This window comes from Primulina tabacum, chromosome 9, assembly GCF_025594145.1.
Source record: "Primulina tabacum isolate GXHZ01 chromosome 9, ASM2559414v2, whole genome shotgun sequence".
NCBI classification, from domain to species: Eukaryota; Viridiplantae; Streptophyta; class Magnoliopsida; order Lamiales; family Gesneriaceae; genus Primulina; species Primulina tabacum.
Genome location: NC_134558.1, coordinates 30,435,148 through 30,463,087, shown reverse-complemented (window position 1 = coordinate 30,463,087; position 27,940 = coordinate 30,435,148). Strand labels below are relative to the sequence as shown.

The 27,940-nt window shown below is 34.1% G+C and overlaps 4 protein-coding genes across 8 annotated transcripts; 1 reads left to right on the top strand and 3 right to left on the bottom strand.

Annotated features, from left to right (window-relative positions):
• Window positions 1-641: 641 nt before the first annotated feature.
• Window positions 642-5,882, bottom strand: LOC142555164 (OVARIAN TUMOR DOMAIN-containing deubiquitinating enzyme 6). 4 transcript variants are annotated; one of them, XM_075665880.1, is made up of 9 exons: window positions 5,705-5,882; window positions 4,330-5,152; window positions 3,626-3,787; window positions 3,012-3,089; window positions 2,741-2,819; window positions 2,488-2,633; window positions 2,273-2,338; window positions 2,025-2,199; window positions 642-1,057 (listed from the first exon to the last, which is right to left on the bottom strand). In XM_075665880.1, the coding sequence occupies exons 2-9, from the start codon at window positions 4,966-4,968 to the stop codon at window positions 840-842; spliced, it is 1,563 nt and encodes a 520-aa protein (XP_075521995.1). In that variant the 5' UTR covers window positions 4,969-5,152; window positions 5,705-5,882; the 3' UTR covers window positions 642-839. The 4 variants fall into 4 exon arrangements, with proteins under 4 accessions (XP_075521995.1, XP_075521997.1, XP_075521994.1 ...); XM_075665882.1 differs by having other exon boundaries at window positions 5,676-5,872; XM_075665879.1 differs by having other exon boundaries at window positions 4,330-5,254; window positions 5,705-5,872.
• Window positions 5,883-12,745: 6,863 nt separating this feature from the next.
• LOC142555163 (N-carbamoylputrescine amidase) lies at window positions 12,746-16,085 on the top strand. The gene is made up of 9 exons (XM_075665877.1): window positions 12,746-12,913; window positions 13,272-13,320; window positions 13,761-13,852; window positions 13,992-14,143; window positions 14,220-14,266; window positions 14,368-14,401; window positions 14,504-14,670; window positions 15,593-15,689; window positions 15,785-16,085. The coding sequence occupies exons 1-9, from the start codon at window positions 12,828-12,830 to the stop codon at window positions 15,958-15,960; spliced, it is 900 nt and encodes a 299-aa protein (XP_075521992.1). The 5' UTR covers window positions 12,746-12,827; the 3' UTR covers window positions 15,961-16,085.
• A 1,564-nt stretch (window positions 16,086-17,649) lies between these two features.
• LOC142556524 (uncharacterized) lies at window positions 17,650-19,080 on the bottom strand. The gene has a single exon (XM_075667983.1). It carries the CDS (start codon window positions 18,794-18,796, stop codon window positions 17,954-17,956), a length of 843 nt encoding a protein of 280 aa, XP_075524098.1. The 5' UTR covers window positions 18,797-19,080; the 3' UTR covers window positions 17,650-17,953.
• A 2,155-nt stretch (window positions 19,081-21,235) lies between these two features.
• LOC142555162 (uncharacterized protein At2g27730, mitochondrial) lies at window positions 21,236-25,635 on the bottom strand. Of its 2 annotated transcripts, none has more exons than XM_075665875.1 (4): window positions 25,518-25,635; window positions 24,571-24,690; window positions 23,831-23,869; window positions 21,236-21,678 (listed from the first exon to the last, which is right to left on the bottom strand). In XM_075665875.1, the coding sequence occupies exons 2-4, from the start codon at window positions 24,673-24,675 to the stop codon at window positions 21,463-21,465; spliced, it is 360 nt and encodes a 119-aa protein (XP_075521990.1). In that variant the 5' UTR covers window positions 24,676-24,690; window positions 25,518-25,635; the 3' UTR covers window positions 21,236-21,462. The 2 variants fall into 2 exon arrangements, with proteins under 2 accessions (XP_075521990.1, XP_075521991.1); XM_075665876.1 differs by having other exon boundaries at window positions 25,526-25,606.
• Window positions 25,636-27,940: the final 2,305 nt, after the last annotated feature.

Here is a 27,940-nt window from a genome sequence, read left to right as displayed (position 1 = left end):
TATCGTACTGCCACGTGATCGAATCAAGGACGACTTCTGTTGGTATAAAAACCGAATGCCGAGAGAGTCTTGGGAAGATGAGAAAAGCATTTAAAGGCACATTTTTTGTTGCTGGTGGGTATGAGAGGGAAGAAGGCAACAAAGTTGTGACCGAAAATCAGGCTGATCCTGTTGCTCATGGCCGCCATTTCTTGGCTAAATCAAGATTTACGTACCACAGATTCGAGTCCAGATGCTCCTCTCAACAAATATAACTGGGAGACGTTTTATACACCTGATCCCGTTTTAACTATACAGACTAGCCGTTTCTTGAAGAAACTGTTAGGTTTCAAGCGAAATAGATTAATAAATCACCTTCAACTTTGTAGCCTTATTACCCTGATTAGTACAGCACTTTTCTTTCAAATGATGTATGCTTCATTGCATAACTTTGGTACATCATAAGTCCTAAAATTCAAAGTCGCATGACAGACACGTCACGTCTGAAATTGTTTGCTGCCATCAATTGAGAAATTTTCCAAATTCTCAGCCTTAATGTGCAACAGCTAATGTTATCTTTCCTTTTAAAAAAAGATCAAATTTTAGATATTGCTCGAGTTTCTGAAACCAAGAAAAATTGTAAATGTTCCGAGCATAACATATATCCTAAAAACCCACGGCAATCTAAAATTTTATTAAAGAAAAGGAGTTGCCGACTGATTAATCGCAGAGACCTACATTTGGTAACACCATGGAGAAACAAGATCTGTCTTTATAAATTATTCAGGTCCCTCTTATAAAAGGTATAATAACATGATAAAAAAGTTCAAACAGTTGATAGAAAGTCGAGTGATTATTCATCATTCAGTTGCTTTGCCTTTCCATCTGCTGCTACCGCTTGTCTCTATCAAGTAACACACCATAGAGTCGACATCATCTCCAAAAATGCTGGATGCCTCAGTCACCTGCAAATAGCTGAACCCCATAGACAACATGATCTGCATGCTGTTGCTCAGAACCGAACTTGTTAATCCAAACTCGGTCGTTCCTTTCTGCCTCGTACCACCAAGCGACAACCCTGAGAATCAGAATGAACATACTGTTTCGTGAACACAATTTCACAATGTAATTGTATGACTAAGATTTGGATTATAAATTCTGTGCCCCCCACTGAACATACAGGAGCCGTAGATTCGGCAGGTTTGATCGAAGGAAATTCACATTGACATCTATTCATGTTTGAACAATCAAGTTATTAGAGACACTTGACTATTATACAGCTTAACGAGTAGAGGCCTCACGAACTCCAAGATACTACATATATAATCTAAATGTGTGCAGAATGTCATCAACTACCGTCCAACTACAACCTACTTAGTAATAAAACACTCATTTGTCGATGAGAAAAATGAATCAATATAAAGATTCACTCTCCATGGAAGAGCTTAAAGGAAACTTTCAGCCTTTATAACTATAACTTCCTTTGAGCCTTTGCGGCAGACAAAAGTGCTTCACCGCTAGTTCAATTCATTGAAAGGATTAGCCTTGGGCTACATCAGGCTACATCTAGATGCAAGGGCTCCGCCTCACAGCGCTGTGGGCTTTTGATAACAATAGAAACGGGGAATGGCTAAAAATTCAAAAAATTAAGGTTTTAAATAAACTATCTTCAATAACCTCGACACATACACGTCTTAATATTTGGGATAATCATAGAAACGAAAAATGTCGCAAGACTCAACAATTAAAAAATTGAGGTAAGTAAAGTACTTTGAACTTAAGGGTTTCGGTAGCAGCATTTGAAACCTTGGCTGCAGTACAAAAAATTGAAAGCTTACGAGATATAACTGATGTGCCTTGATGGTTCAAAAATTACATTGACATTCCATGAGGCTTTGGATAATTGCATTGTTCCCTGTCCACACCTTGGAAGGTAATTTTGCAACTAGACAACCCCCCAGGATCAATGCAATTTCCCCTTTGTATAATGGTAAAATAGTAGTGTAGATGGTTTCAAAAAAATAGTAGTCAGAATAAACACTTACTAGATGCGGAAGACGATGGTTCTGCTATAGAAGTTGATGACTCCCTCGAACCCAACTCTTGTTTGAACTTGTCACGGGCATCATATTCGGCCCTTGAAGCCTCCATAACCATTCGTTCAATTTCTTTTTCTGTCAGCTCAAGATCAGAGTAGAACCGCCCCTCAGCTATCAGTGCCTGACAAAAGGAGTAAATCTTAGCTCATTTGGTGAGCCAGTTGATACATAGAAAGATAGTAAAATGAACTCACATTCTCAATTTGTTGATCCTGCTGAGCCTTGATAGCTGCTTTGACTTGGTCTTTGTCAATGTTTGTCTATCATATAATCCAATAAGTCATATAATTGAAGAGAACGAGTATGATAATGATAATCCAACCACTATTTTTCTTGGTTAAATGTGAATCCAAAATTAGGAAATTGTCTAATATGGAATATGAGGATTTCTGTAAAAAGATAAAGTTACCCCCTGAAGAGAGCTAAACCCAAGTCCAGCACCAATTGTCACCCTACGTGGATCAACAAGAGAATTATAGTGATTCCCGTGATGGTAACTTAGTCGTATGGGAGGAGTGTCCGTATTATAGCTTCCATGGAATATGTTAATGGGTTCTATACCACACAGACAAAAAAAATGTCATTCAAATGGGCTACTTTTATAAAATGGGCATACTTTTATAATGAATGCCACTACAAACAAAATCCAAAAACAGGTACACCTGTGCTGTATGAGTAAATATGGATGGGCCGATTGTACATCTCTGATAAAGCTTGGATCTCTATATTATTTCCGTAAACCTGCAAAAATAGGCGGATGTACATTATTTGAAATTATAAAAACAACATACAAATTCTTGAACACAATAATTAAGGTCTTCACACAAACTGATTTTAGAAGTTGCTACATTGGTCTAAATTTAATGAACTGGGGGAATTTTCCTAAATTGAAATTCAGATAGCATCATGAAAAAATAATGCATAATCACATACCTTATCTCTTCTTTTCCTCTTGCAATATGAAGTAAAACTTTCTGTCAAAAACTGAGAGAAGTGATCTCTTTCTCGCACCTGCATGAACAGAAAGTCATCAAAAAGGAATTGCAGAATAATTGTTTAGCAAAAAATAAGGACAACAAAAATCGATCAAGAAAGCATATAAGATTCCAAAAGTGGAAAAGCTAAAAATTAAAACCTAATACTTTAGGTTCACAGAAAGACCTATATTTCTGAGTATCAAGAATACTCCCTACAGATCACCGGTTCCTTTAAGGTATAGACATGATCAGAAGTTTTCAACATTCTCAAACAGATGCTAAATCCTTACACTATGATATGAAAGAATTGTCTCAAAAATCAAAGTAGAAAATAACGAGACGTCTATCAATTGCTCGAATGAGGTGATGCCAGAAGTGAGAAGACAGTGGATCAACAAGAGACTCCAGGAGTTCTTTTGTGATGAATATTTGAGTAAGTACACTAGGCTCTAACAGTGACTATATTTCTAAAGAAAATGATTTTGCAGATCATAAAACCAAAAATGTTTCAAAAGAGACCTGGAAATGAAAAGAGATTTCTCGTCAACCGGATAAGACAAGACCACGTACCATGTAATCAATACACATCTGCCTAACCAAATCATAAAGTTCTGAGTCACCATATACTTGATCTGCAACAGCACGAAAGAGACAGTTTCCATCCTCTAGCATTTTTCTCACTTCTAGGCCTTTAACCCGTCTTATATCAAACTCAAACTGGTGCTCTTTTTCCTGCATCAGATAGAAAATGTCCCTTTAATGGTACTAGTCTGCCACGTAGCATTTATGCCCCTAACTCCTACTTTAAAGCAAAGAACTACACTTGGAGTGTTTCTCTTCCATGATGTGGTGAATTTAGCCTTCGCATCATCAACCCATGATATCAACTTCCATTAAAATATGAGAGATCATCTAATGGTTTTGGGACATGGAGAGAATCACACCATGTGGAGCGTAAAACAACCCGCAAAAAAAGCATAGCTTTGGACATCAAGTATGTGGTCATCATAAGTCTCTTTCTTCAAACTTTTAAAAAATTATCAGAAACAAAAGTTATTCACAATAATTAGAATCTTTCAAAGAATTTAAATATAAAAATCATAATTCTGTGAGATTATATTCAGCTGATTTGTCATCAAATATTACAGGAAAAAAGGTAATAGATCTTCAAAATCCTTAGAGATAGGTAAATCAATGATTCAATCGAATACAATATCAAAAAAATTTAATTTCAAGGCAATTCAGGAAAGAAGTTGAAACTAGATCAAACTCACTGCATCATCATATGAAGAGCTAAAGCATGGGCTCTGCTCATCAGCACTGTTATAACCATCACCATCATAAAGAGATCGAGGAGAAGAAGGATGAGATCCAGTTGGTGATGACCTGCTGGACACACCAGGCCAACCTGCAGTTCTCCTAGACGATCCAATTCGCACAGTGTTTGAATCACCAGATGCAATTCTCCTAGAGTTTAAGATGGCTGGAGAAGGCTTTGGTGGTGGTGGGGAACTACCACTAACCATCTGGGAGGAACTTCCAACCATGGTATCAGTTTCCTCCTCCACCACTGTCAACATACCATCTTCAGTCTGGTCATCAATATCCCTTTTATCAACATTTTGATCATTGTGCAAAGTTCCTGGAGAAAAGTCATCACTCCTATTTATTTTACTTTCGCTGTCTAATGTGCCACAGCATTCAGATAAATCATCCAAAACGTTCTGCTCTTGCCCTTCTTCCACAAAATTCTCATCTTTCAGTGCTGGATCGACATAAGCAATACTAGTAACCTGTTGCTGGGGCAGACTTGAAGAAGAAGAGGGATTGACTGTTACTGATGTTGATGGCCTGTTCTGTCCAGACGATGATGACTGACTGGCAGAGCCTCGCTGGACAAAAATTCGAGTCATAGTTTCCCGTCTTATTCAAAATCACAAAGCTTGATCAATAATTAGATATTTCACATAAATTAGAGGAATAAAACTGTAGGTTCAATTTTCCCCGGGTTCTGACTCTGGGGGTTGTCACACCAATTCCTCGGCTGTGTGATTTTTTCTTCCACCCCACCAAGCTCTGATCCTCAAGAATCGATTTCTGCATCCCCCTAACAAATCTCATGAGACCTCCAAATCTTAATTTATGGAACAATAAAACTTTCTTTGATATAAACTACTCAAATTTACCAGCTACTGAATCCTGATAACAAATTCCATCTCTAGAATATCAGATTTCAATTTACACACATGAAGAAAGTATCCAACCAAATAAAACTTAATTAAGGAAATGACAACGTAGCTAGAACCAAGGTTTACAACAAAAAATCAGGGAAAAAACAGAGACAACAGCATTAAACAGATCAAAATTAGCTGCCCATGATCCCATTTTAAATCTATATATCATGATAATCAGAAGAAGAAAAAAAATTGCATATCCCATAAACCGTCAAAGAGAAAACTCTGTAAAATCAGTTGAAAACAAATCATTTCACACTTTGAACCAAACAACTGAATCAAACAGAGAAAACTACGGAATCAATCAAATAACAAAATAGCACGCACCCAACACATGACTGAGGAAAGGAAAAAACATTAATTCCCAAAGAAAAGAGCCCTACAACTTGATCAGGTTTCTAGATAAGCGATTCACCTGGATGGACTAGAAAAAGGCATATATGATTATGAAACGAAAGATTCGAGGATTCTTGAAGATAACTTCGGGAGAAAGGAAGATTGTGCGTGCTCTGCCGGGAAAATTTCGGGAAGAGAATGACGTCGGAAAAAGTGATTTTGTTTGATAGTGAATGGGGAGGCTAAATTTTATTATATTTTATTTTTAAAGGAAAAAAGGATGAACATTGAAGAAAAAGAGGGCTTATTTGACCTAAATTTCACCAACTCATCTCTTTGTGTTATTATTATTATTATTATTATTATTATTATTAAGAGGTCTTTTCTGAGAGATCTTACGAATCTTTATGTATGAAACGGATCAATCATATCGATATTCACAATAAAAAATAATACTCTTATCATAAAAAGTAATATTTTTCATGGATGACCCAAATAAGTAATCCGTCTCACAAAATACGATCCGTGAGACCGTTTCACACAAGTTTTTACTTATTATTATTATATCTAATTTTACTAATTGGAGACATACACGGGTTGTTTGTATAATATATTATATAAATGTTTAATATTAAATAATAAAGACCCATAATCAAATTATTAATTTAATTAATGAAAAAACTTTATCATTTAAGAAATTAACCAATTACGTTGTATTAGAGGCATTTTAAGTAAGTCCAATATTATGTAATGATCTCAAGAGGTTATTATAGGGTGCTGAACTGTGATAAATTAAAAATAATATAGTAAAATCGTGTACTTAATATGATAAGAAGGAACGTGTTTTAGAAAAATCCAAAATTACGCCATGATACATTCCAATATGTGATTGTCGCTTCATTGGTGAGTACATGGTTGACACGATTGTGTGTGTGTGTGTGGAGTAGCAATGGATGTGTTAGAAATCCACCCAATATGAATTAATTCAAGAGCAACCTAACATTGTATTTCGATTGAAAGATTTGAATTTATTTGATTTCAAATCCACATCTCAAATCAATTGTATCCATTTGCTTGAATGATTGGAAACCCCTTGTATTAGCTAACTACATTTTTTTGCTGTAGTTTTAAAATTCACTCATCAACCTAATCATTTGAAATGTTTTTATTTGAAGTCCTCCGACAAATCCAAATGTATGAATCCAAATGTAACCTAAAGTTATTTTAGGGATATATCTTTATTTTTTTAATCAATAATAAGGTAATATTGAAGTGCATGATAAATATATCCATAGGCTTTTCAGGCCATCATTTGGTCCAAAATGTAGACATTGTATTCTTTCTTAGATCTCTTAGTTTTTGTTATGACAAACAATAACTTAGTATATTAGATCAAGTTATTGTTTACTCTGTATTACATGGACTTAACCGTTTCAATAGAATCCTTTCAATCGGTATCGCAATACTAAGCTACTCGACCGCCTCATGCACATTAGTCTATGACAAACTTCTCAATCGCACACTGTATCCAAGAATATCTATAAATAGTCGAGTCAACACATCTTACAATGATCTTACATACCTTTTCAGAAACATTGGTAAACTGATCATAACCAACAAACAGGATATCAGAAGATCAGAATGCTTTACACAAAAGTCTATGCGCAAAACTAGTTAATTTAAGTTGTCAGTAGTCGTTTTCTAACGCATTTAGTATATATCTATCTGCTCATTAAATAAAAGATACAATAAAAAAAGGACGACAACAACAATGCATTTGCATTAATGCTCATTTAATGAGCTATCTTCGAACGCTGAACGAAAAAAATACATAAAGTAATATATGTGTGTGTGTGTATCAACTGTTGTAAGAAGTTACAAGGAGTTTCAATTTAGGCAGTAGATAAGTTCTAAGTCTGAAGTAGATTGTTACAAGTTTTGTAAAACCAAAGTCTTCTATTGAAATCCTTCCATGAATGGAAGAAGGGATGATGTATGAGCTTAAATGTCTGAACATCCATAAAAAACATTTTGTTATTTCTTTATTGCATTTATTATCTTATTTAAATTACCTTTTTTAGTATATAAATTAGTCATAAGATTCATTGGACCGTTTCTGCACAATCTGTTCACAAGTTTATATTGTTGTAGTGAGGTATATGCATTATGGGTGCAAACTATTGCGATTTGGAATATGATTTCAACTATACAAACTTAGAAAATAGAGTTAACTTTCATTTACAATTGGCAGAACTTGATTTGAATCAATTATGAGTTAAATATGAATTTTATGCTATTAAGCATTGAACCTGAAAATTATATCAGAACTTACTGCACATTATTTTTGTTTGTCTGTGTTTGATTGTGTCAATATGATTGAATCTCGCTTTGATGTCTGCTGATGAAATATGGAAAAATGAGTTAGGATTCTAGCCATATATGATAAGTACGTTTTGGATAAATATGAGATACGTTATGACCTTGAAACCTAACATATATACAAGTTGGAAATGGTAAACTTATTTATGACTAAGAGTTGAGTTGTATAATTAATTATTTGAGAAATGAACAATTATTTGATTGAAATAAATTATTTTTCACATGTTTGGATAACCAAGAAGCATCAATGACTTCTTAAATTATTTTGGTAATTAAATTTGAAGGTTAAGGTACAGATTGATTGTGTTTAATATGGTGTCTATAGTGATGTTTGATTTAATTAATGTGTACTGACTGTTGTTATGTGAATTATGTGATTATGTGTTATTTGTGATATTGAAATGTATTTTAAGATTATTAATCATTTCATAAAATAAAACATGCTTTTTAAATATATTGGTTCACCGTCATTTTGGCCATGAACCCCCTATCATGCCTCGCATTCATCTTTCTGTAATGTACATTCCTCTTACTGTAATGATGATTTTTTTCATTAAAAATTTATGTTCTTTCGTCCTTAACCTCAAATATCATCTTACTAGGTACCCAATATTTCCTTATAATAACTCTTGGCCTGACGAGTCTGTTTTAACTACATTATTCCTAATTTCATTGATTAGAAACCGCTAGTCAGTATTTTTCACATTCACGTTGGCTACATGGGAAATGATCTTCATCCACTATCGTTGTTTCTTTTTTTAATGGGAAATTTCAGGATTCCCTTATTGATTATTTTTTGTATGACATTTTTAAAAGTCCAACAAGTAATAGTATTATGGTTGAAGGAATTATGATACTTATAATAGTTCATTCCCTTCATCTTCTCTCTGGTTGGTAACTTATGATCTGGGGAAGTTATAAACTTTTCTTTCACCAAGTGATCAAAAATTTCTTTTGTCTTTGACGCGTCAAAAATATATGGCGTTTGAACTAGAGAAACGTTCTTCCTGGAAAATTCTTCATTCTCGCTCTTTAATAATGAGACCATGCTTATTCCAGAATTTGCACTTTTGCCAATGCAATTTTCTCAACTTCTTGGAAGTAAGAGCCTACAATAAATCTTTTTTTTTTTTTTATGATTTTCCTCACATAATAGTTGTTCATACTCTGATACTTAGGTAATAAGCTCATAAAAATCGTTGAATTTCTTCACTTCGAACTTCTTTATAAGCTCGAAATCAAGTCCTCACTGTGCTATCTTCACATATTCAGATTCAAGAAGGAACACTCTACACCTGCTTCTCACTCTCTTGAATTTACATATAAAATCATTAGCAGATTCTCCCAACTTTTAGATCATCATTGGTAATTATGCTATAGTAATCTCAAGCATTATTCTGAAAAATTGTGTATGGAACTGGCGTTCTATGTCATACAAAGTCATAATTGAATTTCGAGGCATTGTGCATACCAAGTGAAATTAGTGCTCGTCAATAAATTGTGGAACAACCGTATCTTGTAGTTGGAAAAAAATATCCAAATTTGTTAATTCACCGCATTATATAGTAAAACTTGCTACATGTTACACGCTAAAGTGACCATCTTCCCTCGAGTATAAAGTGAAGTCTGGAATGCGGTATACTCGTGGATAAGGATAATAATAATCAACAACATTAGGGTATGTCTTGTGAAACTCTGATCGGTTGATTGGTCTCACCCTTGAGCCACAACTCTTGAATAACAAACATTACGTAAAATCTCAAAGTCTAAGACTAGAGTCTTATCATAATGGGTGTGGAAAATAGATTACCCCATGAGTGTTATTCCCGAATTTGGTATTGAATATCCACGTTGTGGGGACCCGGAGGCTAATTCATTTCTTAATCATCTTTAGGGATAATTAGATCAATTAAATAAACAGGGTCTAAATTTTTTTAAAAAAATACAAGTGCGGAAACGTAATGTAATCAATCTGATATACATGTCAAATGTAAAGTACATGTCTTGTACTCAATACATTAAAATCAAACTAGGGTTCAACTACTACATATCAAGTGCTGAAGCCTATCTACTTCCGATCCGGATCTCCACGCTAACTTGTCCTCTCTCATCCTCTTCTTGACCCTGATCATGTCCCACCTGTTGTTATGCACACATATAAACATAACAACAGCCGGATAACTCCGGTGATGCAATCATATAAAAACATATATAAAAGCATATAACAGTTATCAATAACATGTATCAAATCCAAAAAATGAATGATGTAAAACTGTAAATAAACTCATGACTCGTCATCTCAGACTCGACTCATCTCTAATCTAGAGATCCTCCTGGATATTACAATATACTGAATCTCCGCAATAGAAGTCAATCCGCTCCTATGCAACATCGATATAAATCAAACATCCAGTGTCTTGGCATATCCGCCAAAGACTTGGCATATCCTCCAAAAACTTGGCATATCCTCCAATAACTAGGCATCTCCGCCTATGGCTCAATACACGCTTTGCTATAACTCAATAGACTAAGCATATCAATATCAGGAATTGCAAACATCAATGCAATAAATAAAGTATGTGGTTTTTGGGAAACTCAAGTCCAATCTGACTCGAGTCGATCTCCCGGTTAACATTGATTTATACCTTTCTTTCCTGTTAATCTGACTCTGTCGAAGTATCGAATTCAAATCTGTCAATTACTCAATCTGGAAATGACAATATCGAGGGTATCGTATCAATACACCATTCAAATCAATACTGGATATAATCAAAACTCAATCAAATTCTGTTTCAACAGCATAACTGCACAATCTCAATATACACAGCAATACAAATCAACAGATATCAATTCCACAATTCATGATCAATCACAGTACAAATTTGATATCAAATCTCAATCAAATCAACTCTGAAAATCATAACAATTTCATACGGTATCCGTTCTTCAATCCGGTTTCGATTATACGATGTTTACTATGTCCAGAACACCATATATGAATCATATCCGATTCCTTCAGTATCATATTTTCAAAACATAACAAAACGTAGTAAAACTTACGTCCAGTTGAAGCTCTCGTTGATAGGAATACAGTACTGAAGTCGGATCGCTCGGGCGCGGAACGTTCTGTCCAAGCCCTAACTTTGTGCGACACTGGTGCTTGGGCGGTCATCTTCTACCGCTCGGGCGCCAAACCTTCTGTCCGAGCACAATCCTTGTAGAACACTGGCGCTCGGGCGGTCATTTTCTACCACTCGGGCGCCACACTTTCTGTCCAAAGTTTTAATCTTGTGATGCATTGGCGCTCGGCTTCTCCTTTCACGTCTTATTTTAGCCCCTGTAACCTCAATTCTATCAATTAATTAATGTCTGATTACAGTGATTAAATCTCGGGCATTACACACGTACTCCCCCGTCATCATATAACATTGGATGCATGTTAGGAGTAGTCACAACAAACATATTATCTTGTTTATCATTACTGTAGTTTTGGTGTCTCAACTTCAATTCATCTTCACTCTTGCCCGGAGGAGTATATTTTCCATCCCGAATAGACCATAGAATCTGTGATTCCTCTAAGCGGCGGTTTTCACTTGCTTGAGAACTTACCGACCACTGGTCTTGGTCCTCACACAACTTAGTTTCAGTCTCTTTAGGTTTACCATCTTCTGTGACTTGTTCACCTTCTTCGAAGATTTTTTCCATTTCCTTATTTCTGCCATAAAGTCCATCGTGACAACAATAAAAACTTCGGTCATTTCTTTGATAGCACCACATATATTTTTCTCCATGGACAACATAATGTTTGTTGAAACCCTCTTACCACCAGAAAATACAATTCCTTCATTCATAACCTTTTCTCCGAACTTGTGTACAATTTGTTCGACTGATTTTCCATCAACATCAGTTTATTCTTCTTGTGAACGATGACATTTCCTTTATGGAGGAATTCATTATGTTTCTCAGTACGATTTGAAGGCATTGTGGTCCCACCTGGCATCCTAATTTTTTTATCACGAAAATTTTTGTGTGTGTCAGCACGTGATCCTGCCAAATGTGAAATGATCTAATTGCTATTATCAAATGTTGTGTATCACAATTCGATTGTTTCTTATAATTCTCTCAGTACGACTTCAAAAATAAGAATTTGTTTGAGAAATATAATGAAAGTTATAGAAAAAATCCATGAATAACATCAAATTTAATTGCTTTGTTATGAACTCGAGCAACAATTTTACAAGAAATATGACAAAAATTAAAGAAACTAGACTGATGAAAATTGAAAATAAGCGAACAAATTATTGAAAGAATTTGCATAAATTTTGCTGTAGTTTTTGATGAATTTTTTCGAGAGCCTGCTTCTGATTCTTCTTTATGTTTTTGTTAAACTCCACATAGTAGTTCCAATCACCTTTTAAAATCATCCATAATGAGTCGTGGATCAACTTCTTTCATCGTGCTCGTCAACTGACTTCTTTACGAGCTTGTCAAATAGAGTTCTCATATTTAATGGACTTTTATTGCAAGTGAGCTTTTGCATAATTTAATTTTGGCTCAACAATAGGAATATCATATTTTAGAAATAAAGAAAGTGTTGGACCATGATAAATTTTCTATAAGACACTTATATTTAATTAATAGTAAGAGGTTTGTGTCGGCTCATTTCTGAATCTTAATAGTATAGTGAAATTGAATAATTTTATTAATGGTAATGCAAATTGCACAGAGAGGTTCAGAAAACCCAATAATTAAAAGCGTCAGCAGTTTACTTTTTATTTGACCCATCTGCTGCTCAACAGATACGAGGAAAATTAAGCAAGAAAATGGCGACAAGCCGCATAGTTACCGTCTCAGCTCTGCAATTCGCTTGCACCGACGATGTCTCCACCAACGTCGATACGGCCGAAAGGTGCGACCCTTTTCGGGAAAACCATTTTGGTGTATTGAATTATTGTTAATCCATTTTCTCGATTCCAAGTTCCAATCTTTGTATTTCGTACTATTTAAGATATGTATTCAGCGAGAAAAAAGAAACATAGTCCGTGCTATTGAAATCTGCTTCCCCTCCTTAGTTTGAATTGGTTTTTACTGATTTGTTGGAAACTGTGTCTAGAATCAATTTGCAGTTTATCCTCAATTTTTTGTTTGGAGAGTTACTTTTATGGTTCACTGTGTATTCTTAGTTATGTACACCATTGGAGAGATTTTTATTTTGAATGAATCAAATTGAAATTGAAGTCACTCGGACTAATTAATTTCTGCTGCAGATTGGTTAGAGCGGCTCATCAGAAGGGGGCAAACATCATCCTTATCCAGGTTTGTATAATTTTTTCTTCTTAAAGTTTTGATCTCTGGGTGCCTTTTTATCTGGGTTTAATATCAAAGTTTTCTTTTTAGTGTTGTTCTTTCCTAGGTTAACATTATGTTGAACTTATTATTATTTATAAAAAAGGACTAATTTCTTGTCATGACTGTTATATTTTAGTATTTCTTTGGTCGCGGATGTTAGTGTGCCACCAATGCTTTTTCCTTATGGATCCTTAATTTTTTTATGCTTTCTGTAATTTATTGTACAATTCTGCACTTATCTCTTCTAAGGCTGAACATTAAGAGTTTTTGTCTCCTCTTTCCTTGTCCACTCATGTGTAATCAGGTCACCACAAGAACATAAAACTCTTGTTGTTGCCATGCATGTTTATCTTTCATTTTTGAACTAGGAATCATTTCCAAAGGTGTTCTATGACTGGATATTGCAGGAATTGTTCGAAGGTTATTACTTTTGTCAAGCACAAAAAGAAAATTTCTTTCTGCGATCAAAACCTTATAAGAGGCACCCCACAATACAGAGGCAAGAATGATCACTCATCTACTTTTAGATGTCACTTACTAACGTGTTAATGAATGTATGTTTGGTCAAAAGGATTTTGAATGTATGGATGCTTGTGTGAAGGAGTCGGAGTTTATGTATCTAGATTTGTATTCCCCAGGATGCAGAATCTAGCAAAAGAATTGGGTGTTGTGATACCAGTTAGCTTCTTTGAGGAGGCAAATAATGCGCATTATAATTCGATAGTTGTAATTGATGCTGATGGAACTGATCTAGGCCTTTACCGCAAGTCGCACATCCCAGATGGGCCAGGTTCGCAAACTTCAAAATTTACATTTGATCTTATGATTAACCATAAGTTTTATTTGCAAAAGATATACTCTCTCAGGTTACCAGGAGAAATACTACTTCAATCCAGGTGACACCGGTTTTAAGGCTAGTGTCCATGAATCTAAATTTCCTTTGTCAGCAAATTTTACCTTGATACCAATTGTCTATACTTAATTTTTCTACAAACTTGTGATTTTTGTCAATAGGTCTTCCAAACTAAATTCGCAAATATCGGAGTTGGTAAGATTTCTTTTATCCCAGTTTTACGAATAATAAAATTAGCTACCCCTGCTTTTTCATGTTTCAATTGAAAACTAAAGATGATTCTTCGTTCCTCGTCAGGAATTTGCTGGGATCAGTGGTTTCCAGAGGCAGCTCGAGCTATGGTGCTTCAAGGTGCAGAAATATTGTTCTATCCCACGGCTATTGGTTCTGAACCTCAAGACCAGGGCCTGGATTCTCGAGATCACTGGAGGCGAGTAATGCAGGGTCATGCTGGGGCCAATGTGGTAGGTTTCAATGGGAATTCTAGCATGTTAGCTAGATGAACTGATTATGTTACCTATTTAGTATATTTTGTGTTGAGTCAAGATGAACCTAGATGAGAAACTAGAGTTTCACTTCTTTATTAAAGAAATAGTCTTCTTGAACTTCACATGAGTATTCTAGGTTTTGGTTTGGACAAGTACTTATAAAACGTTTTTATAAAAGTGTTTTTTCAAAAAAATTATAAAATGTTTTTAAAGTTGTTTTAAGAATAAATATGTGTTTGGACAATTATTCTATAAAAATGTTTTTAAAGTTGAAAATGTGTTTTGACAACTATTCGGTAACAACCTGTCAATTCTCATTTTTTTTATTCTAAAAATACATTAAAAAAACACCTCTCAATTTTTTGAAAACTATACATGGAGAACACTTTTTTTAAATTTTTTTCTAAAAAGTTTTACAAAAATCTTATTCAAACACACTTTATGTTTTTTCACTTATAAAACACTTATAAATCACTAAAAATGTTTTTAAATTACTTGTCCAAACATAGCAATAATTTTTATGTCACATGGTCAATAAAAATTGAACATTATTTTTTTTATCTTCAATCTGATTAGGACCAGTAATGAAAATATGGTTATTTAGTTATGAACTTTTCTTAATACTTTTCTGTATGTTTCACTTCCTTCTTTTCTACCAGAAGTCTAGTGCTTAGACACCTTTTTTTCATTTTGTTTTTTTCTTGCCCATGATTGATGAGATTACTGGATCAAGATTCTTTTTGTGCATTTGTTATTTTCTTGCCCACGAATGGTGATAAATATCATAATATTGTTTATTACTTGTGGATTTGTCACTTTGTCAGAAATACACCTACAGAGCCAAATCCATACTTTACTTCATTAGTATTTCATGATTTTGAAACTTCGATTCATTCAGGTACCCTTGGTAGCTTCAAATCGTGTTGGTAAGGAGATAATTGAAACCGAGCGTGGAAAAAGTGAAATTACATTCTATGGGAATTCTTTCATAGCTGGTTAGTTTTTTGTGAATCGCCTGAGATTATCAGTACCTCAAATTCATTTACTACATACATACAAGAACTTTCAAAATACTTGCTCTGTTAAACAGGACCAACTGGAGAATTGATTGAGAGTGCTGGTGATAAAGAGGAAGCTATCCTCATCGCACAATTCGATCTGAATAAACTCAAATCCAAGAGAAATAGTTGGGGAATATTTCGTGATCGACGCCCAGATTTATACAAAGTGTTACTGACATTAGATGGCAGTAATGTTTCTGAATGATTATCTGTTCGTCTTTTAGAAATTATTCTATATTATTTCTAAAGCTGTCAACTCTTCCATCAATTGGGAAAATGACATTTCTTTCGCTGATTATGAATAATCTTTACCATGTTAGTATTCTCTTCTCTAAATTGCAAAATCTCTAGAGTTTTTAAGACTTATTCTAGAAGATTCCATCTGTCAATTAGCACGCATGGCTTTTGGAACGTGCATCATGAGACGGTGTATAAATATATCATGTGGATGTATAATGACCCTCATCTGTCTTGATATTGTGAACTGTGTGACTGATGATTCTTGAAACTTTCTGGCCATATACCGATACCGTTTTCTGTATATAGGATGTCAAAATCTCATTTTCTTTTCTCATTTAATATTTGCTATGACTCCAAGATATGATGGAATAACCTTTTACATATGATAACTGTATATGTCAATGAAAACTTGGTAGAAAAATCTTTTGCAAGCCTCATTGCATCAATTAAATGCTGGATTTTATCATCATATCTTCCTTTGCTGTGGTGCATGATTAGTTAGTATAGGGGCCTTGTTCTATGGTTGCGAGCATTTGCTGTGCAGTCATGTATTTGAGCATGAGCCGGGTCTTTTTGAAACATGATTCAATGAATGATGGGAATATGTATTTGCAAAATGATTCCTTACCCGGTTAATGTATGTTTCATTTTATATATATATATATATATAGTATACGCTAGTACATTTTTGTACCCGTTGTATGCTTATACAATCGAAATATTTATGTAAGCACGATTTTTTTTTAAAAAAATTAATGTGTTTTTCATGTTTTTTATTAGTTGTGCTAGACTATTTAAAATTTTAAAAATATAGAATGTTAGATTTACAGATCTGTGATTTCGTATCATATATAATTAACTGTTTTAAAAGTATATGAGATGTTTTAAAATCTAAAATATTGTATGAGTAGTTCTTAGTTAAGATATATTTGAAGAATAATGAAATATTGAATAAATGGAATTTGTAATTTTGAGAGCGCATAGTGAAAAACATGATGTATATTTTACTTTAATTTTTGGGGAATATTTTCTTCGTTTGTAGATAGTGAATTGGAGAGAGACTGAACAGTACGAAAATAAAAGCTGCAAACCTAAAAGAAATCAAATAAAATTCCTTCTTGGAGGGTGTCATTATTATTATTATTTAACAAACTCGTAGGAATTTTAATTTGCTAACTTTGGACAGGTTCAAATGAGTTAATGTGTGAATTAAAAAAAAACTCACGAGACCGTCTCATTGATTAATTTTATGAGATGAATATCTTATCCAATTTAAAATATGAAAAAATATAAGTTTTTATGTTAATTATATTATTTTTCAGAGTAGGTATCTTGTGAGACGGTCTCACAAATTTTTATCTGTGAGACGAGTCAACCATATCGATATTCATAATAAAAAGTAATATTCTTAGCATAAAAAGTAATACTTTTTCATGGATGACCCAAATAAAAGATCTGTCTCAGAGAATACGACCCGTGAGACCGTCTCACACAGATTTTTTCCTTATTTTCAACAGTCCATTATCATGTATGTTACAGATTTTCAATACAACTTCATTTCATTTCGTGTGTTGAATTTTAATAAATTAATGTTTCCATTTTCCTACCCCAAATCTACATTTTTGTGCCCAAACACAAACTTCGAGGCTCGGTATATTAGAATTCAACACAATGAAGAAAACTCTTTACAATTCATCATTTTGCAGTAAAATTCAGCACACAAAAGATTCAAAACAAAAACAGGGAAAAAAAGGGTCTTCAAAACCATTAATCCTCCTCCTCAACACCTTATTAGCATAAACAAGTTAAAGGAAAAAAAAGAACAGATCTTAAAATATATTATGTGCAGAAAAACTAACAAAAAATTCTAATTTTTTTTAGAAACTGACCGGACATTATGGCTATAGATCTCATGCCGGATGAAGGAGCCGAGACAAGACCGCTGCCAATGATTTCATTTACACTACGGTCGTCGCCCATGGGTTCGTTCGACCATTCTCCTCTCCATTTATAGCCTCTTCATCATCTTGTTCCTCTGTAGGTTCTTCTTCATTTTCTTCAAGGATTTCATCATCAGAATGAACGAACCGTAATCGTAAACGTCCGTTTTCGCGGCATGCATGCAAGAATTCTTGAGTTGGGATCCTTACTTCTTTAAGAATGAATCTCCCATCTTCTCTTAATGATTTAAAACAAACCCATGGCTTCCCGTTTCTCCCTATACAAGAAATAGGTGGAGGAATCTCCCTTCTGCGGATTCTTGATCTTCTAGATTCACCGCAGTGATTATTATTTTCTGTAGTATTTTTCATCATGCTCCTCCTCTCTTCTTGATTCCTCCATTCATTACCACTAACCTCATTTCCCAACAAATCTTCGACATCATCGGAGCTTTCGGACCCGAGCCCTTCAGTGCACAGAGACAAACTCTCAGAATTCATGGAGGAAAAGGAGTCACTATGCCTGTAATGTATATTATTCCTTGACGGATCATAGCTCGATAAGGGATTCTTAAATTTTTCTTGATGGATAATAGAAACTCCTGGAATATCGATCTTCGATTGATTAGAATTGGAAACAGATGAATCTGAGGATAAAGATGTAGGTGTAGAGGATATCTCATTAACATGGTTTTCTTTGAAGTGCAATTCACCAAATAACTCGGTAAAAGAGGACGAGGACGAACCACCGAATGATTTCATGGTTTTAATCTGTTTCCATGGCGAAAGAGATTCAAGAAAGGTTGAGTTATCTGGTAATGGCTTCTCAAAGATGTGTTCTAAGCCACCACAAGCTGCCATTGTTGGATATTTTGCAGTTTTCTATTTTTGTTTCTTTTCTCTGTTAAAAAAAAAACAGATGATAAATCAAGAAACAAAATTTCTTCTCCCCAAAAAAGGTGTGTTTGTTTAGATTTAAGATGGAGATGTACACGGGAAGAGGGTGAAAATTGTTGCAGATAAAGTCAAGGGAGATGGGAACTATTTATTAGGGGTGCTGGTTTCCAGGGTTGCCTAGAATAAGGATTGGTTGTTATTGAGATTCTCAATTCTGGTGGTCATAAATTATGGTAAAATTCATTGCTTATCATGGTCCAGAACAGTGGATTCCAGTGTGATATTTAAATTGGTGAAGATTAAACATATATATATTCCTTTAAATATAATTGTATACAACTATGATTTTTTTTGTTGTTTAATAAAATCGGTATAAAATTGTTTTGCTGAATATAAATGAAAAGAGATACAAATCAATAGTGGCATGAAAGTAGTCATTCATGTCCCAAATAATTTTAGATTATTGATGGTGAGTAAGTCTCTGGTTTTTTCATGGATTATCCAAATAAGATATTCGTCTCACACAAATTTTTGTCATTGATGGTTTAAAATGTATCCTTAATGTGACTTCTTTATGGTGAAAAAATAAAAATAAATGAGAGATTAAATAGGAAGCAATCTAGGTTTCCTAGCTAAAACCGGTTAGTTTGATCTTAGCACATATAGCCATATAGGTAGATGAATAGGTCTCTTGTGAGACGGTCTCACGAATCTTTATCTGTGAGATATGTCAACCCTACCGATATTCACAATAAAAGATAATATTTTTAGTATAAAAAGTAATATTTTTTCATTGATGACCCAAATAAGATATCCGTCTCATAAAATATGATCCGTGAGACCGTCTCACACAATTTTTTGCCTAGATAGTATATTTACACTTGATCTAATGACTACGACATACAGAGGGAGCCACGATGTGATGAAATACAATTACAATCATTAGATTAAATGTTTGGGTATTATCCTAAGAACAGACTGTCTTCGGCCAAGTGAATTTCACCACTTAAATTGAAGTACTTGAATTTCATATCTTAGGATATATCACTCCCATGTTCAGAATCCAATTAGCCACACTTAGCGTAGCTGGGAAGGAAGGGCTTTGCCATGTTAAATATTTACTTAAAAATTCTTCCATATATTTTAAAATCTTAGGCTCTTTTCATATTCATGGATATTGACTTTGCCTAATATCCTTGTTATATGCCAGAAATGAAGTACATCTGTCCCGTTTCCTTTTAACAAGATCTCTCGTGTTCGAACTACTTAATCTAATCGACCGATAAAATAGCTTTCGCCTCTCAGTGTCGGCCAGCAGAGAATTAGACTAAAATTTCTGTGATTTTATCAGCCGCGTTCCTTGCTTTTCTTCGAAAGCAATATTCAAGAAAATATAATAATGATAAATAACAAAAATATCCCAAGCTTTCTCCTCCGGTCATTAGTTTGAAATTTAGAACCTTCTTGGTAGTCAAAGTCATACTAAAAAATGACAAAAATTTGTGTGAGACGATCTCATGGTTCGTATTTTATGAGACGAGTCTCTTATTTGGGTCATCCATGAAAAAATATCATTTTTTATGCTTAGAGTATTACTTTTTTTATTGTGAATATAAGTAGGGTTGACTCGCTTCACATATAAAGATTCGTGAAACCGTCTCACAAGAGACCTACTCAAAAAATATAATGTAGACCCTTGAAATCACATCCAAGCATCCTATTAAACTTATTAAAAGAAAATATATAAATGCAAATTTCAATCCATCTATTTTGGGCAAATTACATTCTACCCCTATAGTATTCTAACTTTATATTTTTAGATAACAAGTACATATACGACTTGAAAAGAATATTAATTTTATATAAGAAAATCCGTGCTATTTAGACTTTTCAAAAATGAAAATAATTGCAATTTGCCTGTTAAAGATTTTATATATCTCATTTAAATTCAAGAGAAAAAACTTTCCACGGAGAAACGAAAAGAAGCATGAAGCCTTCTTTCCACCCATGTGTTGTGTGAAGACCAAAAACTAAAAAAGAATATACCATGTTGGTTCTCAGAAACCTTCATTTTCTTCAACATATGATATTTTTTTCAGAAACAAAAACTTTTTTGAGACCATCGGATACAAAAAAATATTAATTTTCATTATTGATATGAGTCGAATTGAGTTAAATTCTCAGAAACCTTCATTTTCGTCTCACAATAGACTTACTCTTTTCCAGAAATCTACAAATATAAACTAATAAATTTTCTCCGTAATGCGATGCGCAAGTATGATTGTTCGAACCTAAGCTTGAGTATTCATTCGGTCATGGCACCGATAAAACAAGTTTGATCGAAATTGAAGACGAACTACAGGTAAGCTTCAGCATAAACCTGACAATTTTTAAAAATTGGGCTCAAGCTCGAACAGTTGGCAGCCGATTGTCATTTAAATTCACTAAAAAAGTGATATTAAAGTTCACAGGTTCCAAAAGGTGCATGACAATATGTTCCAGGACATCAGTGAAGGAGAGAACAAGTTATAATGCCAGAAGACATCGCCATGAAACAGAATTCAACCGGTGAAAAGGAGTTTACATGAGTTTGTTTCGTTTTATTCGATAACCATGTCGAGAAAATTACTTCAATCCTGCACTTCTTCAGGTTTTGTCTTCTTCGACCCCAAGAAATACCACCCACTGGCAGCAGCAATAGTTGCAAGACCAGCTACAACAGCATAATTTCTATAGGTGTCAGTTGATGTTTTAGAAGTTGAGGAGCTCCGGCCACTTGGGTTAGCATCAGCTACATTAGCTGTGCCTCCTGAGCTTCCTGCCGGAGCTTCATCTGCCTTAGGGCCCTATAGTGAATAAACCCTTTAAGAATGGTTTGATAACAAGATATAGTCGAGGCAAAACAAAAATTCAGCGACTGCCGTTTGAGAATGTTTAAGGATGAATCAAAGATTTGAAATCAAGATATGTTTTGACGCAATAGAATAACAACAAAACCACCAAAAATGATAATCTTAGATTTAAAGACAAATGGTTCGAAAAAAAGTTGGGCAAAATTGGAAGTTTCAACAGCCTCAATCACCACTAATACCAATGCCATGTGGTATTTATCTTCGTCGTGGAAAGTAGTGGCTGAGTTAAAGGTTTCTGAGGGTATGTGATAAGGTCTTTTTGCATATTTTAGTATGTCATTTTTGGGTGTCAAGTCTGAATTTTTCTGTTTTATTCATAATTTATGTATATTGTTTGCCCCTCACATGTTTCGGTTGATTTGTAGGTGGACATGCTAAAAAGAATGAAATTATTAGCAAAAGTACGAGCATGACCTGCCCCAGCGCGCTTCGCTCGCACTAGGGTGGCTGATTTCGCCCGCCCCAGCACGCCTGAGTGGAAAAAATGCGAGCACGTCAAAAGCTAGGGCGGGCGCGACGCAATATGGAAACAATAGCTGGATGATTTATTACTTTTTGTGGTGGATTTTTGGACGAAAATAAATGACAGCAGCCCTAATACACGTTTTAGAGGGTGGATTTTGATCATTCAGCAAAGAGGCGCACAAGAAAGGGGCCGGAACAAGGAGACGGGGGAAAGCAAGAGAACTCAACCGAAGAACTAGAAATTAATAAGTGTTTTTCTTTGTTTCTCTTTTCTTTAGTTGGGATTAAGGGGATCTTATCCCCAAACATTTATGTAGTGAATTCTTTTTAAAGATTAAAATTTGTTTAAATATACTTGATTATGTTATTTATGTTTCTTGTAATTTTGGAGTATGATCAACTTCGAAGAGATTTTATGTGCTATAATTGAAAACCGAGAGGAGATTTTATAACATGATATAATAACATAATTCATGGATCTACAACTTGCATAGACGTATGAGGTTGGATGCATGTTGATAGCAATAGTCTAATAGGTCGAAAGCTAGAGGATTCTACGGTTTGTTAATGCTATTGCAATTGTTAAATAACACAAGGACACTTGATTACTTCATTTAATTAGATTATTATAGCTCGACAGAGTATACTGATAGACTAGGGAATTCCGTCAAAAGCATGATTTAATAATTGAAATTCAATCATTAAAAAAATTCAGGGGTAATTGAATCAAGATCCTAACAATTGTTTATTTATTAATTATATTTATATTATTTATATCGTGTTAGTAAATTAGTTTATTTGACCTTCAATTTAATTTATTAATAATCCAATTTTCGTTTTAGTTAACTAAAGAATTGTGTTTAATTTAAATTTGTCTAATCAATCTCTGTGGGAATGATACTCGTACTTCGTACATTATATAATTTGACTCGTGCACTTGCGATTCATTCGAGCACAAACTTTTATTTTATTTTTATTGAAAATTTACTGTGCAAGAAAAACTCGATCAGTATAAAGTGAGCCATTTTAGAGAACCTGTCAACAACAACAAAAACTGAAGCGTGCCCCCTCCTAGACCTAGGCAAACCCAAAACAAAATTCATCGATACATCAACCCCCATGGTTCACTTGGAATAGGCAAGGGTGTGTATAATCAACGAAGTTGGGACCTAGACTTAACCTGCCTAAACGTGACACATAGCTCACACATCCTTTCCTCATCTCTCCTCATGTGATGCCAAAAAAAGTGTTCACTCTATGTCCAAGGTCTTCTGAACTCCGAAATGTCCCATAAGTCCTCTCCCGTGCGACTCTCGCACTAACAATTCTCTCAAGGAACTTTGCGGCACACACAACCTATTCTCACGAAACAGAAATCCCTCGTGCCTATAAAACTTACCAAATGCTACTTTCTCACATGCCCCAAAAACGTTGGCAAAATCAGGATCATTAGCGATTCAGTTCTGTTTTCCATCAAGAGTAATTAATTTTTCCCAAAAGTTGGAAGGACAAAGACGGTTCCAGTTAAAAAGAAAAGGATAAAGAGGACATGAAGTACAATCAAGCCAAAGATAGAACATTGTTTATAGGATTCTAAATGTATTATCGAACATGTCCATACCTTCCTGGCAAGCTTCTCCAATTTCTCTTGCTCCATTTTCTGTGAAATTTCAGAAGGTTCCACAGGTGAGAATACTCATAAGATAGATTCATAATGTTGGTGTTCGGGAATGCACAAGCATGAAACCAAAATAAATCAGTTAAGATGCACAAGAATGGAAAAAAAGTTCATACAAATGGCCCAACAGAAAATTCTCCAATTACCACATCCACGATCAAGGATACACATCAAGGAAGGTTGGGAGCTGGCAGATAAAATGAGACAGCTCCAGAAATATGAAGGTTAGGTTACCCATGAACAAAGTAGCAATAATGAGATGTCAACAAATAAATGCCAGCCCAAGTCCATTTATACTTTGAATAGATTACATCATTTATGGGGGAAGAAGCAATAATGAGATCTGGATTCAATAGGAACAAAACCCTTGGGTTAAAACGACATCACACCATATATTTTAGAAAATGAATAAAAAAAGAAACAGAAAATTTCGACCACTTGCTTAAAAATTCAATACCAGACGTGATCAGAGAGGCATCCTTAAAAACTGTAAATGAATGCTGATAAATATCTTAAAATTCAATACCAGACATATGATCAGAGAAATGCAGGCATCATTAAAAACTGTAAGTGAATGTTAGTTGATAAATATCAACTTTCACAGGCAAATCAAATATTCAATCATATGAAGGCAAGAAAAAAGCAGAAACTTTAATTGCAGATATAGAGATTAAGAAAATTACCTTGATATAGATGTTTTCTGCAGCCTTCTCCTCCTCACTCAGGACTTTTCCACTACTTGACATCCTACGAGATATGACATATCTAAAAGCATTTCGAGTCGCCATACCACAACAGATTTCCTGTCAACAATCAAACTTCTGTCAAACATGATAGATTTCTCAAAGACATAACAAAACCGGTAAACTTTAACTCTTCCTGATCCACTTTAACTCTTTCAATTAATAAATAAGTTCCATTACTTAAGGTATTGGTAGTGAAGGCACAAACAATCCACCAATGAGGTACAAGTACATTATTGGAATACTTACGCTAAACTCTAGTTATGAAAGAAGCATAACCAACACTGGACATTCCACAGACATGTTTTGTGATTCAGCAACAATACAACATCAGACAAATTATCAAGAAGAACCCCGGATTATAAATCCTCAAGTACAAGTTTGCATCACATCCAAACACACCATTCTCTCATCAATATATATAAAAAAAAAAAAACCAAAGTAAGCAAAATAATATTGACAAATGGATGCTAAAGCATGCTCGTGTACATAAAATAAAAAAACCGAAAATATTCCGAAAATATCATTAGTGCCACGAACTGAAACACACAAAAATTCGAAGGTACCCAATATAAAAGAGAAACCCCAAAAATTAAGATAAACCATAAAAAAAACGATCGGGTGAAAACAAAAAAGAAAAAAAAAACTGGCATTTAACTAAGAAAACACACATGTATCAATACATAAAAACGAATAAGCATACGACATTCTTCTCCTGAAAAATCGCAGAAGTAAACCAAAGGCACCACCGGAATACCAAACATCCCGAAGAAAAATCAAGCCACAATTCTAAACAACACAAAATCAATAAATTTTTAACCAGGAAAACACACATCGAATGTAATTATACTATAGATTCCGGGTGTAACTATAGATTGAGTATTTACCGCAGCACCTGGAGCTGGTCGAGGGAAATGGGTTTTGGGATTTTGAAATGGAGTGTAGAATGGGGGAAGGTGAATATGGTTACTGCGAAGACTTGTAGACTACGAAATCAAAGTGGGCCGGCCCAATAGATTTCTTAACTTCGATTCAATAATTTTTGTTGGAATCGATTTTTTTTTATAAGTTTAACAATTGATATTTATAATTTTTTTTTGAGAAAATAATTTTTGTTATGATATTGTGTATGTCGAGTAGGGATGATAATGGGTGGAACGGAACGGGTCTAAACCCACTCGAACGAATTGCTGAGTCTAAACCCGATCAACGGGTCTAGAAACGAGTTCGGGATAGATAACAAGCTTTAATAAACTCTCATCGGAGTCCCGATGTATATACTAATAATAATATATTTATTTTTATATTATATTATTTATTAAATAATAATGTCATAATCATTAACCTTAATTCATAATATTATCGTATTTTGTTGTTAAATTATTGTTAAAATATTATGGTTTTGATAAAATTTTGATTGTATTAATTTATAAACTTTTTATTGTATATTTACTAGATTAAAAAATGTTTTTAACACTTGACGAGGATGCGGATCCATTGGACCCTCCAAATAATGAGGAAAGTATAAAAATGAGATAAGACGGGGTGGGACGAGTCTTCGGTAGGGGTGTTCATCGGTCGGTTCGGTTCGATTTTCGGTTTTTTATTTTGTTTTTTTTTTATTTTCGGTTTTAGAAATATATAATCCAATATTCGAACCATTTTCCTTCGATTCGATTTTCTACCCAAACGGTTTGATTATTTCGGTCGATTAATTCGGTTTTGATATAATTATTTAAATTAATAAATAAATATATTGTAAAATATAATATGTTAACTTTCTACATGTTTTCTTAGTAAAATATTTAAATATAAGGTCTAAATTAATTAAACAAACAACAATCAATTAAAAATTGTTCAAAATGGTTCTTCATTCACTAAATATCATATCAAAATATATAATATAAATAAAAATATTTTTTATAAATTTAATGAATTTTCGATTTTTTCAGTTTGTTTTGTTTTGACATATTTAATCCGAAATCGAACCAAATAAACTTCGGTTTTAACATTTATATCTGAACTACAAAATTCGGCTTTCAGTTCGGTTCGGTGTTCGGTTTGGATTTTCAATTTTTTCGGTTTTATCCGAAGTTTGAACACGCCTAATCTTCGGACTAGCCAAATCCACCCTATCGATCGTTATCATCCTTAATGTCGAGATATTCTTCCCCATACCAAAGTAGTTGCAAGATCATACTTGTCATATTGAAAAGTTTTATACGTCAAATTAATCATTTATTGGACAAACTGAAATTTGCTCGCATTATTTTCTAAGGTAAATTAGTCTAAATCTCCACCCCTACTTTCATTTACAAATCAGTCCACCTTTTAGAAAATTAAGGACCTCCCACTGTCATGTTTTTTTAGTTCCAAATCCCTAATGCAATTAAACGAGATATTTATAATTTCTTGTATTAAGATTTCTAAATCATTTTTCCTCCACCTTGAACATCGACGTCTGTGCGAATCTACCAATTTCCTCCGACGTCGAGTGTAGGATCATAGAGGTCGTTGAAACGATGTTCCAAAACAGACATCATGTATATTGCTTGAGACATTTAGTTGATAACTTTATAAGACATGATGCATTTTGTGTCGTATGTTTGTTGTTGTACTGCTACCTAATTGTTTTAATCCTTTAGCAAGATATTCATATTGGCATTTTTGTTTTATCTCCTCTTTGTTTTTTGTGGTTATATGATGGAGAGATATCTTATGCATAATAAGAATTATTGGAAATCTATTTTTAAGAAAGCAGTTTATGCATTGACAGTGAGAGAGTACAAAGAATTTTTTGTGGGCAGTGATGAAAAATAACGTTGATGAGTCGTTGAACAATTGGGTGAAACCAGCCAGAAGCTTGCCAATTGTTTCGATGGTTGATCGTATTTGAATCCAAATAACGAAAACGATGTATCAACGACGCGAATCTTCAATTGAGAAAATAGGAAGAAAAAAAACTAGTTGCTGTTGGTCTCACGTGCGGAATTTGAGATAATAAAACCCTCGAAAATAAAGAATAAAATGGACACCGAGATTTACGTGGAAAACCCCTAAAAATTATTAGGGTAAAAACCACGGGCAAGATGAAAAGAAGTCCACTATAATATTTTGTGGTGTACAACTCACTCACTGTGTTTCCAAAGAGAACACACACTCTCTTAATACAGGAGAACAAACACCTCACAAATATTATAGAACTAATAGGATGAGAGAAAACTCGAAGAAGGGATGATTTCAGAATGGAGGGGGGAGCTCTATTTATAGAGCCCCTTGTCCATGTGAACACGCGTATAAAAACGCGTTT

Coding starts and splice junctions, on each gene's coding strand:
- LOC142555162 (XM_075665875.1), bottom strand. CDS start 24,675: ATGGCGACTCGAAATGCTTTTAGATATGTCATATCTCGTAGGATGTCA. Junction 23,870..24,570: donor CAGAAAACATCTATATCAAG/GTAATTTTCTTA, acceptor GAAATTTCACAG/AAAATGGAGCAAGAGAAATT. Junction 21,679..23,830: donor TGGAGAAGCTTGCCAGGAAG/GTATGGACATGT, acceptor TATTCACTATAG/GGCCCTAAGGCAGATGAAGC.
- LOC142556524 (XM_075667983.1), bottom strand. CDS start 18,796: ATGGCAGCTTGTGGTGGCTTAGAACACATCTTTGAGAAGCCATTACCA.
- LOC142555164 (XM_075665880.1), bottom strand. CDS start 4,968: ATGACTCGAATTTTTGTCCAGCGAGGCTCTGCCAGTCAGTCATCATCG. Junction 2,339..2,487: donor GGTTTAGCTCTCTTCAGGGG/GTAACTTTATCT, acceptor ATTATATGATAG/ACAAACATTGACAAAGACCA. Junction 2,200..2,272: donor AGGATCAACAAATTGAGAAT/GTGAGTTCATTT, acceptor TCCTTTTGTCAG/GCACTGATAGCTGAGGGGCG.
- LOC142555163 (XM_075665877.1), top strand. CDS start 12,828: ATGGCGACAAGCCGCATAGTTACCGTCTCAGCTCTGCAATTCGCTTGC. Junction 14,671..15,592: donor GTCATGCTGGGGCCAATGTG/GTAGGTTTCAAT, acceptor CGATTCATTCAG/GTACCCTTGGTAGCTTCAAA. Junction 15,690..15,784: donor TGGGAATTCTTTCATAGCTG/GTTAGTTTTTTG, acceptor TCTGTTAAACAG/GACCAACTGGAGAATTGATT.